Source organism: Oncorhynchus clarkii, chromosome 13 (assembly GCF_045791955.1).
Source record: "Oncorhynchus clarkii lewisi isolate Uvic-CL-2024 chromosome 13, UVic_Ocla_1.0, whole genome shotgun sequence".
NCBI classification, from domain to species: Eukaryota; Metazoa; Chordata; class Actinopteri; order Salmoniformes; family Salmonidae; genus Oncorhynchus; species Oncorhynchus clarkii.
The window spans coordinates 44,805,246-44,819,077 of NC_092159.1; the positions used below are offsets into that span (position 1 = coordinate 44,805,246).

At 45.8% G+C, this 13,832-nt stretch overlaps 1 protein-coding gene across 1 annotated transcript; it reads left to right on the forward strand.

Moving 5' to 3' along the window:
• The first annotated feature begins 847 nt into the window (after positions 1 to 847).
• LOC139423969 (nucleolar protein 12-like) lies at positions 848 to 3,044 on the forward strand. Its single transcript, XM_071175633.1, has 6 exons — positions 848 to 1,010; positions 1,349 to 1,454; positions 1,614 to 1,662; positions 1,812 to 1,969; positions 2,064 to 2,152; positions 2,464 to 3,044. Exons 1-6 carry the CDS (start codon positions 910 to 912, stop codon positions 2,675 to 2,677), a joined length of 717 nt encoding a protein of 238 aa, XP_071031734.1. The 5' UTR covers positions 848 to 909; the 3' UTR covers positions 2,678 to 3,044.
• Positions 3,045 to 13,832: the final 10,788 nt, after the last annotated feature.

A 13,832-nucleotide genomic window follows, 5' to 3' on the forward strand; every position in this document is an offset into this window, starting at 1 on the left:
TCTTAAAGAAGAAGTTACAGGTCTGAGAGCCAGAAATCTTAATTGTTTGTAGGTGACCAAATACTTATTTTCCACCATAATTTGCAAAGAAATTCATTAAAAATCCTACAATGTGATTTTCTGGATTTTTTTTTTCATTTTGTCTGTCATAGTTGAAGTGTACCTATGATGAAAATTACAGGCCTCTCTCATCTTTTTAAGTGGGAGAACTTGCACAATTGGTGGCTGACTAAATACTTTTTTGCCCCACTGTATGTCCCTCCTTTTCTGTCTCCATCTCCCTTTGCTGAAATCTTTTCTTTGACTTGGGCTGAATAGTGGTGTCTTACAGCCACTCCCCACAGTAGAAATAACTATTGTGTCTCCAGACTCGCTCTCTTTATTAATCCGTAGGAATGTCCTAGCAGACTGTGGCTCCCAGTATTTGACTACCCGGTGTCATGTTCAGAGTGGAATGTGGTCTCTATTTGAAACTCGCACAGCTACATACATTATCAAATTTAGGTTGGTCACACTGCTCTGGGGTAGGCAGTGTCCACCAAACATTATTCCATCCTCGTAGGCTTTGGTTTCAACAGTGCTACATTTTTGATAACGGCCAATTGCTTTGTGCATTTTCAACAAATTGTTCATAAATATGTTGGCAATATTAAAGTCGTACACTTATCAATGTTTAATGTAGGCATGGCAATGTTATTTTACTTGCATCAGAATTCTGAATAACATTTAATTTCAATGTACTTTTTAAAATTACTCTTCTAGAACTGGACATTGGAGAGAATGGCCACAATTTCAAAGAGCCAAAGTGCTTGGGAGGTTGTCCCAGTCGGACCACATTGTATGATGCACACAAGGCAGGGACTTTTGAAGCAAATCGCCAGCTGAAAAACAAGCTCACGTGTTATCAAAATGAAAAACATGAAGAACTGGAACAAAAAGGAAAAGGGGAAGCATGAGAAATTTAAGAAAAGAGAGAAATGTGTGGTCATGTTCAACGATAACGAGCGACAGTGAGTTTGGCACATTATAAACAGCACAGGAGTCCCTCAACGCATAGCAAGCTAACGTTAGCTAACAATAGAGCATCTCTGGCTAAACTAGCTAGATTGCTAGGTAGGTCTCATTTACATGGTCAGCTTGTATGATATGCCATCATTGTTGATAGAGAATCATGAGCCACATCATCCTGCCTCTCTGTGTTTGAGAAATGTGTTTAGTGCACCTCTAATTGGTTTGCCAAGTTCTCATTAATCCTATCAGAAGTTAAGTATTGGTGAATGCAATAAATTGACCACAAGTGACTTGTCATGAATGTACTCATCTGTTTGACTTATCGTATCTCCTGCAGGGATTATCTGACAGGATTCCACAAGAGAAAGGTGGAGAGGAGGAAAGCAGCAGTGGTGGAAATCCAGACCAAGATAAAGGAGGAGCAGAAGAGAGTCAAAGAAGAGGTAAACACCGGCTAAGAGAAAAAGCACAAGATTAAAACCAAGTATTAATTAAATAGACATGGTGTGTAAAACTTGTCACTTTAGTGGAGTTTTTGATGAAGGAAATACTAACAATGTGGACAGAAGGGTGCACAAATCATATTTACTCTTTAATTCCAGAGACACAAGGAGTATTTGAAGTTGCTGCAGGAAAGAAACGAGGCTCTCGGTGAGTTTGAGCGAAATAATTAAATATGTCAGTGATGTATGTTGGCTGCCTTCACTTGCCCTTATCTGTGTTTTCAGGTTTACCCAGAAGTGAACATGTAGTGTGAATCCATTTCACTTACTCTTATTGTTATGGTTAACTCTCCACAGATGAGGATGATGATGATGAAGAAGATGAATTGGAGGATGTAATAACGGGCACAACTGAGTCTGTACAGTACGATCACCCCAACCATACTGTTACCGTAACAACCATCAGTGACCTTGACCTCACGGGGGCCAGCCTCTTTGCGCCAGAAACCAATCAGGTAAAGCATTTGTTGCTGATTTCCACGTCCCATGTTCTTATGTTTTGAAATTGTTTTTCTGAAAGGTATTCAAACTGTACATTTTCTTTTGAAGGTTACTGAGGAGGAGAAGAAGGAGGTGGAGGAGCAGGAGAAAATGAGTGCTATGCCAAAGAAATCTGGGAATCCGATCCTCAATAAAAAGTAAGTTGTGTTTATCCTCACTCACATTTAATGAAAATCACTTGTAATCATTCCTTGTGTTATTGATAATGGTCAAATTCACTGGAGGATTTAAAAAATGGGTAATAATTTATGCAAATTTCATTATTCCTCAACAACTGTTATACACCCTGCTAAGGAATAGTAAGGAGCCCCCAATTCCTGTTCTATTGTCATTCTGTATTCAGTTCTGACAGCTAATTTAGTCTAATATGATGCCTATATAACAATATGAGCAGTGTGGTGGCAAGTTATTCTCACACGTTATTATCCCCCCTCCTCCCTCTCTGCAGAATCTGCTCACTGAACGCCTCGCTCCACGCTCACCAGACGCAGCGGAAGGGAAGCAGGAAGGGGAAACAGGAAGGCAAAGGACGAGGCCGGCCAACAGACAAGAAGCCATGTGCCACAGACAAGAAGGGCAGAATTGAAAAGAACAGAGTTGGGAGGACCAGCAAGAAGCAAAGACGCAGACTGACTGGGAAGAGGGTACATCACAAGGAATGAGAGTTATGAACAAAATAGATTTGCAGTGTAAGGGTCTGTCTGGCCTCTTTGTTTTATCAGGATCCTAAGCAGCCATGATGGACATTTAGAGTTTCTATGGTACCAGTTGGGAAAGTCTACAGAGCAAACAAATACACAAACTGCACATATTCATTCTCATTGAAATCCAATGTCTGCTCGATCCAGAGTGGCCGTTTCAAACACTTTGTTTAACCAATTGGACACGACCTGTCTGTTTCCTGTGTTAGGCTCTCTCCTTTCTACATGTTTGTTTATATGCTAACTGCTTTGGTATGTTGTATTCATCCAATGTGTATATGCTCAAAGTTTGATTAAAAGAAAAGGATATATACGAATCACTTGGAAACCTGACTCCTCAGTCAACATCCTTTTCCGAGCATCAGAGAAGAGATCTTTACGTGTGTATTTCTAGACATTATAGTACCCCATGCCCTCATTTGTTTAGATTTCAAGAAATGTGGTATAGTCAAGGATCTTAGTGTATGCTAATCTCATACCTTAGCAGTGTTTATTTATTTACACTAACCTGAGCTAACGCGTGCCATCTGTCACAAGCAGTTCATTTTGCTTTCTAAAGCTCATGATATCTAATACAACCTTCAATAGAGTAACTGTCATGCAATTGACTCCATATTGGTTCTAGGTCTGGCAGACTGATAGGTTCTCTGTAATGTTAAGCAGAGCCAACATGGCAGTCAGAAGTGCATCAGTTTCATCCATTGTTGGAACAGCCAATCGGATCCATGTAAGAGTAAGAGCCTCAGGGGGATTGTGAGCAGGGGAAGAGGCTTGTGCCGGGGGTCTGATGGACAGTATATTACCTTTCTCTAAATGGCATATTCTCAGTTTAACTGACGGCTGAGAACTCTTCTGTCAGGTATCGTTGAAAACCTCTTCCTCTCAAATTTAAAAGAGATATAAAAAATAATACACATTAAGAAATCTAACAATTAATTCTTCAATACTTTGACTTGAATTTAGATTTTCATTGCTGAAATGTTTTTTAATTGGGATGTTACCAAGTGTTCTCGGTTACGTTTAGTAATGATATTAATGATATGCTGGAAAGAGTTCTATCATCTTCCTTTCTGTATTGTGTTTCACTATATCCTCGTGTGTAATTAGTTTTCACTTAGCTTAACTGTTCCATTTTATCGCACTAACCATGAAATAATGACCCTTGTGGATTAAATATGCTACAGCATTGCTTCCAGCTCTGCTACATCGTCCTATAACAACTACGCTGTAATAATATCCCATCAATGTCTTACACTGTGTACATATAAATGTTGAAAGGATTTTAGATGTTTTTTTTCTCCTCATGGACTACTGTATATTTTTTTGAAATCCACAATTTTCCCTGAAGTACTACTGGTACTACTGTTTTACCACAACCACTTTTTCTACTTTGTAGGGTTTTAGGCTCATTAAATACTGTGTTTGGTTTTATCTGCCTTTACAGCCTGTGTTGTTCCTCAGTATTCTCCGAGGTGTGCGATGAGTGAGCGCCTGCCACCTCTGGACTCGCCATGCCCCTCTCTGGCGATGACCTTATCTGTCCCAAGTTCCAGCCCAACATCTTCGACTCCTCCCGCTGCCACGACTGCCTGCGCCAGAAACACTTGCACTCGGGCACGAGTACAGGCACGGGTACAGGCGAAACACCACAGCTGAGCCTCACAGCGAAGAAGGAGCCAGGGCAAGCCACTGTACCTCCACCAGCACCACAGGCAGTGGAGACGGATACCAGTGCCAAGACAGAGGGAGAGGGGATTAGAAGAGTGGTGAGTGATAGGATTATCTGGGCCTATACAGACAGGTGGAAGGTAAGATATGGGGTCAGGGAAAGGGTCAGATAGACAATGAGGTCAGACAGTCACGGATCAATACACAAGAGGAAGTAAGGGAGATGGCTGAGTGGTAATGTTGACTTTGAGTCTACTTAAACTTTGGCTAGCAGACTATCGTTTCGGAAGGGGAAGCTACTATGTTTAACCAGTAACACTCCGTGCTGAAGATGGACTACAAAGTGCTCAGTAACAGACGTTGGTGAGGTATGACCCTGTGTTGTGTGTAGTGAATAAGGAGGAACGTATGAAGGAAAAGATGTGAGGAGGGCGGTGAAGAGAATGCTCCCATTACAAATTAATGATGGGAGATCATTTACTGCCCATTTGGGAATCACTGGTAACATTATACATGAAGGCAGGTTACAGAAAGCACCGGTCGGCCCACATCTACACATAGTATGTCATTGCAAAGGCATACTCATTTATGAGGACACAACTGTTTATTGGTAGCATAGCACTCTCCTTGTTTTACCTTTGATTGCCACAAATTAGGCAAATATACATTTTGTGGAAGTCAGATCTTATCTCATTGTTTTTCATTTCTGTATTACATTGCAATACCTTTTGTATACCTACCTAGTACTATGATATTATAAAGTTGTTGTTTATATTGCCATTAATTCAAGTCAAACTGAAGATTAGAATATGTATTTTAAGACAACCCAGAGGAGGGTTGTATATGTCAAGAAAAAAACTGCTATGAAATAATAATGAGGAGAACTACAATCTAGGTAGAGTTACAATGGTGTAACTCTAATCGAGCGACAGACAGAGCGTGTGAGTATGAGAGGAACGTCTTGAGGAACAGAGGAGTGAGACAGAAGGGAGACACTATTCATGAACTTCCCAATTTGGGCATGGAGCTATAAAGAGAGACTTGGAGGTGTTGCTTTCGATAACGATGACTGTGTTAAACCTGTGTTCATTGTTAATATGTATCTGTAAATGAATGAGGCTTTGTAGGCCAAGTGAGATAAATTGTGCTAGTTCCAACAAAACGTTTAGTTTCTATGGCTGCTCACTGTCTTATCTTGTCAGTGTTTGCTTTTCTCTCATAGTACAAAAAGTATTTGTCAGTGTCTGCTATTTGTTTTTTGTGAAAATGGACATTGAATTTCGTTTAACCAGAATTATTGACAATTGCAGAAAGTGCTAGTTAACATGGTATTACACTTCAATACATTAAGTCATCTGTAGCCCCATTGGCTGATGTTCTTTTTTTGTTTGCCGTTGTTGTGATTGGTCTGTGTGATCTTGATGACCTATCAGGAGAACTCTTATGGCTTGTCAGTGGTGAGCAGCTTCTGTGATGTCAGCGGAGATCAGCTGGGTTACGAGGAGAGCTCCTTGTGCATCCTGAGCCCTGACTGTGACCTCTACATCTGTGACGGAGACGACGACGCCAGCACTGACAGGTTCTGTTCAGAATCTATTGGCTCTAGTGTGTGTCTGAGATAGAAGCTCCACTAAGGAGAAATGTTTAGTACAAAATAATGTTTGTTTACTCTATGCACTTGTGTTGAGATATCTTTGGAGACTTGGCATTTCATTGGGCTTTATATTTAGGTATTTTGCAGGGGGGAAATGTCATTTACGAACTAGGTACAAAGAACTTCAAACAAGAAGCTCATTGAGCATGCTTTGTAAACCAAGTAGTCAATGAGCCCTATATTGCGATTCTAGAGGGACAATATATACAGTTGAATTCAGAAGTTTACATACACCTTAGCCAAATCCATTTAAACTCAGTTTTTCACAATTCCTGACATTTAATCCTAGTAAGATGTCCTTGTTTTAGGTCAGTTAGGATCACCACTTTATTTAAAAAATGTGAAATGTCAGAATAATAGTAGAGGGAATGATTTATTTCAACTTTTATTTCTTTCATCACATTCCCAATGGGTCAGAAGTGTACATACACTCAATTAGTATTTGATAGCATTGCCTTTAAATTGTTTAACTTGGGTCAAACGTTTTGGGTAGCCTTCCACAAGCTTCACACAATAAGTTGGGTGAATTTTGGCCCATTCCTCCTGACAGAGCTGGTGTAACTGATTCAGGTTTGTTGGCCTCCTTGCTCGCACACGCTTTTTCAGTTCTTCCCAGAAATATCTATAGGATTGAGGTCAGGGCTTTGTGTTGGCCACTCCAATACCTTGACTTTGTTGTCCTTAAGCCATTTTGCCACAACTTTGGAAGTATGCTTGGGGTCATTGTTCATTTGGAAGGCCCATTTGCGACCAAGCTTTAACTTCCTGACTGATGTCTTGAGATGTTGCTTCAATATATCCGCATAATTTTCTTGCCTCATGATGCCATCTATTTTGTGAAGTGCACCAGTCCCTCCTGTAGCAAAGCATTCCCATAACATGATGCTGCCACCCCTGTGCTTCACGGTTGGGATGGTGTTCTTCGGCTTGCAAGCCTCCCCTTTTTTCCTCCAAACATAACGATGGTCATTATGGCCAAACAGTTCTATTTTTGTTTCATCAGACCAGAGGACATTTCTCCAAAAAGTACAATCTTTGTCCCCATGTGCAGTTGCAAACCGTAGTCTGGCTTTTTTATGGCGGTTTTGAAGCAGTGGTTTCTTCCTTGCTGAGTGGCCTTTCAGGTTATGTCGATATAGGACTCGTTTTACTGTGGATATAGATACTTTTGTACCCATTTCCTCCAGCATCTTCACAAGGTCCTTTGCTGTTGTTCTGGGATTGATTTGCACTTTTCGCACCAAAGTACATTCATCTCTAGGAGACAGAACGCATGTCACGGATGTCATTGGTAGTAGACCAAAGCGCAGCGTGGTGAGCGTACATTTTTCCTTTATTTAAAATGACGCCAACAAAACAATAAACCATACAAAACAACTGTGAAGCTTAAGGGCTATAGTGCCACAAACAAAGACAACTTCCCACACAGAAAGGAGGGAAAAGGGCTACCTAAGTATGGTTTCCAATCAGAGACAACGATAGACAGCTGTCCCTGATTGAGAACCATACCCGGCCAAAACAAAGAAATACAAAAACATAGAAAATAGAACACAGAATGCCCACCCAAATCACACCCTGACAAAACCCAAAATAGAGACATAAAAAGCTCTCAAGGTCAGGGCGTGACAGTACCCCCCCCCCCCCCAAGGTGCGGACTCTGGCCGCAAAACCTGAACCTATAGGGGAGGGTCTGGGTGGGCATCTATCCGCGGTGGCGGCTCTGGTGCGGGACGTAGACCCCGCTCCACCTCTGGCTCACCCCACTTTGGTGGCGCCTCTGGTGCGGGGACCCCCGTCGCTGACCCCGGACTGGGGACCCTCGTAGTGGGCCCCGGACCGGGCACCCTCGTTGCGGGCCCCAGACTGTGCACCCTCGTTGCGGGCCCCGGACTGGGGACTGTCGCTGGAGGCTCCGAACTGGAGAACGTCGCTGGAGGCTCCGGACTGGAGAACGTCGCTGGAGGCTCCGGACTGGAGACCGTCGCTAGAGACTCCGGACTGGGGACCCTCACTGATGGGAGGAGACGTATAGAGCTGTCGCAGGTTAACCCTGACCGAAGAGACACACCGGAGACCAGGAGCGCTGTGCCTGCACAATCCCTCCTGGCTGAATGCCAACTCTAGCACGGCAACTGCGGGAAGCTTGCAGAGAGCGCACCGGGCTATGAGAGCGCACTGGAGACACACGGCGCAGAGCCGCGTAACCTGGTGCCTGACTAGTCACTCTCTCCCCACGGTAAGCATGGGGAGTTGGCTCAGGTCTATAACCTGACTCCGCCAATCTCCCCGTGTGCATCCCCCCAAACATTTTGGGGGGCTGCCTCTCGTGCCTGCTTCCCTGACTTGCCTCCTCATATCACCGCCGCTCTGCTTTAGCTGCCTCCAGTTCCTCCCTTGGACAGCGATACTCCCCAGCCTGCCTCCGATGTCCCTTACTGTCCAGGATCTCCTCCCATGTCCAGGAGTCCCTTTCACCACACTGCTTGGTCCTTTGGTGGTGGGAGGTTCTGTCACGGATATCGTTGGAAGTAGACCAAAGCGCAGCGTGGTGAGCATACATTTCTCCTTTATTTAAACCATGCCCAAAGGAGTGGTGACCTCCCTAGTTAACCCTGACAATAATGGTTGACTATCTAAGGCGTGAACAGGGAAGGGCACATCCACGGGAACAATGGGGGTCCCTAAACTATGAGCTAACGCTCTATCAATTAAATTCCCAGCCGCGCCTTAATCTATGAGTGCCTTATGCTGTGAATGCGGGGAAAACTCAGGTAAAGAGACAGACACAAACATATGTGCAACAGAGGACTCTGGGTGAGAATGGTGCCAGCTCACCTGGGGTGACGCCAGAGCGCCCTGCCTGCTGCCTCGATTCCCAGAGGAACCAACCCGGCACCGACCATCTGCGGCCACAGATGGTGCACGAGCGGAAACCCCCTCCGGTCTCCCTGCGCACCGCCCCTCCCAGCTCTATGGGTATCGGAGAGGGGGTGCGGGAGGATGGAACCACCATACCCCGATCTGGACGTCTGCGCGTAGCCAGGGTCCTAAACTCCAGGGCAAACTCCTGGGCGCTCCTCGTCTCCTGCCTCAGATGGTAGAGGCGCTCACCCGCCGCTCTCCCCTTGGGCGGGTGGTTGAAGACTGCCTGGAAATGGCGGGTGATCGGCCAACTCCTCAAAATGGTCCAACGGTGCATCTCTCCCTTGTCCACATGGCGTTGGCCTACTCCAGGGCTTTCCCGGTGAGGCATGAGACGAGGGCGGACACCCTCTCACGGATGGTGCTGGGTGGACCGTGGCCAGATAGAGGTTTAGTTGGAGGAGGAAACCCTGGCAGTAGGCAGCACACTCGTCGTACTCCTGTGCCATGGAGAGACGGATCCCACTGGGTTCATGCGGGAAAGGGGCGCTGGTTGTGCTGGTGGAGGCACTGGAAGAACTCCCTGTCTCTCCCAGCGGTCCATTGTCTGGACAACGCGATCCATGGCGGCGTCCAGATGGTAAAGCATTACCGCATGCTCCTGGACGTGCTCCTCCACCTTCATGGCCGGGGTACCTTCTCCTGCTGACTCCATAGGTGGTCGGAGATTCTGTAAGGGGTGTGTATTGGTGGCAGGGAAGTCAGGCACAAGAGAACGAACTTGGTATTAACGAAGTTGTTTAATAAATTCTGACCAAACTCCAAAACAACCTAAATGTACAAAATAACAATGTGGGTACAAAACCCATCGCACACCAACACTAAAATGCACATCACATACAAACAAAACAATCTCCGACAAGGACATGAGGGGAAACAGAGGGTTAAATACACAACATGTAATTGATGGGATTGGAACCAGGTGTGAAGGAAGACAAGACAAAACCAATGGAAAATGGAACATTTTATCAGTGAAGACTAGAAGGTCGGTGACGTCAACCGCTGAACACCGCCCGAACAAGGAGAGGGACCGACTTCGGCGGAAGTTGCGACAGTCATGCACAAAGTAGATGTCCTAACCGACTTGCCAACACTATAGTTTGTTAACAAGACATTTGTGGAGTGGTTGAAAAATGAGTTTTAATGACTCCAACCTAAGTGCATGTAAACTTCCGACTTCAACTGTATACTTTCTCACTCCCTCATTCTCTCCCTCTCTCCACCATTATTTCACCATCTCCTCTTCACACTATCTCCTCTTCCAGCTGTCGGGACCAGAGTGTCTACACTGATCTCAGTGGCTCCATCAGTGCAGAGGACGACTACCTGCCTCTCTGGCACCGCTCAACCCACCTCACCATGACCCACCTGGACCCACCACCCCACCGAACCAACCCCAAAGCATGGATGGAGGAGGACAACAGCAGGGGCAGGATTGGCAGACACTCAGGTGAGGACTGCCCTTAACCACATGTAAACTATTACAGCCATAGGTGTTATTTACATGATGATGTTGTCAGGTACCTGTGTTCAGTTTGAGGTGGGACTTATTGATAGTAGTGTGGAAGTATCTTGTAGAACTATGTTGTGGACGTCCTTAGAACTCCTTGGAATGTAACAATAATTACAGCTTTAGTATACCATGTGATGGAGTGTTTTTCTTTTTTAGGGTTAAAAGAAGAAAGGAATCGTGAAAGTGGCTACTTCTCTCTGGGGAGGGCGGGAGGAGCCCGTTCTCTCAGGGATCAGAGCCCCCCTCCCGTTTACCGCCATTCAGAGAGGGGACATCCCCTCTACAGCAACCGAAGCCCTGAGCCCAAAGCTACCATCCCCTTCAGGAACCCTAACCTGGGGCTGGCCTCGGAGAGGTTAAACCCAGAGATACTAAACCCAGACCTGCCCCTGGAAATCCCTGAACCTCCTGACGCATTTGATCTCACCATCGAAGTTGAGGCTCAGGTGGGCCCTCGCTCCCCAAGCCCCACCCCTTTTAAGATAGCAGAATCCCTGGCCTCCACTAACCGGAGGGGTTTCAACAGCTCATACAGTAGAAGAAACTCCCCTTCCTATCAGGAGTCTGGGAAGTTCAATTCATCGAGACAAAGCTCCTCTCTGTCCCGCTCCTCTTCACCCTTACCAAACACCTTCCCATTCAAACGAAGTGAATGTACCACCTCCCTCAACAGGCGGGGCGTAGACTCTGAGGGCTGGTCTCAGGGGTGGGACCAGACTTCTAGAGGTCCCCCCCAGAGCTCTTATGGACGAGGTGTTGATATTAGAGGCTTGAATAAAAACGTAATATCGATGGCCAGTTCAGTTGGTTCCATATCACAGGTCAACTCTGTTGCATATTTTAAAAGTGCATTGCGCAAGAATGAGACAGACAGCTCCTTAAATGGTCGTGGACGTGACACTCAAAGCTCCGCCCCTTCAAGGAGGGGTTACGAAAGCCCCAGACAATCTCGGGTACGCAAATCTGAAACAAGTAACTCCTTAAATGGTCGTGACAGCAGAAGCTCATCTCCTTCGCGGAGGGCTAATGACACCTCCAGCCAAACCCTGCTTCGCAAATCTGATGGGAACAGCTTGATAAATGGTCATGGTCATGAAAGTCGCAATTCTTCTCCTTCGAGGAGGAGTTACGATGCTACCAGCCAGTCCCTCCTTTGCAAATCTGAAACAAACAGTTCTCTCAATGGTCATAGTCCACACGGCGGCCGGTGTGGCTCTCCCATTAGGGAGGGTTATGATGCCGAAAGACAATCTCTGCGGAAATCAGCTTCTAGGAATGACTTAAATGTTCATGCCTATGAAAGTGGTAGCTCTTCCCCTTCTAGACATGGCTTTGACACTCCTTGTCAATTCCTGCTATGCAAAAGTGAGACAAGTGGCTATGGAAATGGTCGAGGTCGTGACAGTGGAAGCTCCTCTCCCTCTAGGAAAGGCTTTGATGCCCCGAGCCAGTTACCTCTGCGCAAAAATGAATCCAACAGCTACCTGAATAGTCAAAGTCGAGACAGTCGAAGCTCCTCCCCTTCGAGAAAGGGATATGATCCCCCTGGCCAATCACTGCTTCGTAAATCTGAGACGAACAGCTCTGTCAGAAGTCAAAGTCGTGATCGTCCTACCCCCTCTCCCTCTAGGAGAGGCTATGATACACCGAGCCAGTCATCACTGCGCAAAAGTGAATCCAAAAACTACCTGAATAATCAAAGTCGAGACATTCGGAGCTCCTCCCCTTCGAGAAAGGACTATGATGCCCCTGGCCAATCATTGCTTTGTAAATCAGAGACGAACAGCTCTGTCAGATGTCAAAGTTGTGGTAGTCGTAGCTCCTCCCCTTCAAGGAGGGGCCATGACACCCCCGGCCAATCACTACTGCACAAATCTGAGAAGAGTGGAGCCCTCAATGGTCGGAGCCATGACAGTCGCAACTCCACTCCATCCAAAAGAGGCAATGACCCACCAGGTCAGTCACTCCTCAGGAAAACCACCAGTGGTGGTGACTCCAGCCTCTCTTACCAGAGAAAAGACAGTTACGGTGATGCTTGGCCTGACTCTAACCCCTCCCCTGGCACCTGGCGAGGCTCCACCCACTTCCTACATAGCACCTCCCCATCCAGAGAAGGCAGAGAGAACAAAACATCTGCCCCCGCTCAGAGGGCCCCCGCTGTCACCTGGGAAACCACTAGGAGTAACAGTAGTAAGCAGGGTCTGGAGACTCGTAGCTCCTCCCCAAACACAAAAGGATTGACCAACCGCAACCTAAGTCCCTCCCCTCAGATGCAAAGGCACACCTCGTCCCAGAGTTCCATGGAGTCCTCGGAGTCTGGCCAGTTGTCAGGGGAGTCAACAGAGAGGAATAGGGAAGAGTACGCCATGATGGCCGATCTACCAAAGGTCAAGCCTGTCCTCCAAAGGGAGCGGCTTCGTCATGTGGGACAGACTCCAAATCTACCCTCAGGGAGACAGGAGCTCTTCAAACCAGCAAGGTTAGGGTTTTCCATTGTTGACCGCAAGGTAATGCTGTAAGAGGGAGTTAAGTGGTTTCTCCCTCTGTATTTCAGATGTGACATCAGTATTGTGTCACTGACAGTTTTTTAAGTATTAATATGTTGTAACTAAAGTCACGTGTGTGATGTTTCAGCCACTCCCTCTCCAAGCATCCCTCCAGAGAGTGGCTAGATGACTCAGGGGACCTAGAGAGAAACCACATAGAATGGCATAATGGCAGCAGCGGTAGACTGTCTCGAGCACACTCGTCCACCTCTTTGCAAATGCAGGTGAGTCGTTCCGCCAATTCAGTGCCTTTTGAGAAGTGTACGTTTTATTTAACCTAATTTTAACATTCTGTCATAAAGAGCACATGTTCAACTTCATGAAAAACTACTTTTCCCATCCCAAGAAGTTAATTAAAAAAATATAGTAAGTGCCAAATAAAGTAGCAGGGTTAACGATTTCATCTTAAATCAGCCATAAATCCCCTTGTGACAGGGGGAATGGAAGCTTGTTGTGTGCAACACGGAGTGACAATTGAATGCAAACTTCACAAAAAATGACAACTGTTAAAAATGTGTAGCCTGTCTCTCTATGGGTAACAGGGTTGATGTGTTATGCTCAACCCACTCAGTTTTACACCACAAAACACCAGAAACTTTTACACTAATAATTACAATCTCCTCCTTCACAGAGGCCCCACAGCCCCACTATAGAGGAGGAGGCCAGTCCATGGAGGGCACAACATAGCTCTTCCTTGGAACAAATGCAGGTACAGGTCTACTTGTGTGTGCTTTCTGTAGCCTATATCAAATTGTACATTGTTTTTTGGAGGTTGTCTAATTTAATGCAGAAGGTGTCCCATGTACACAGGTC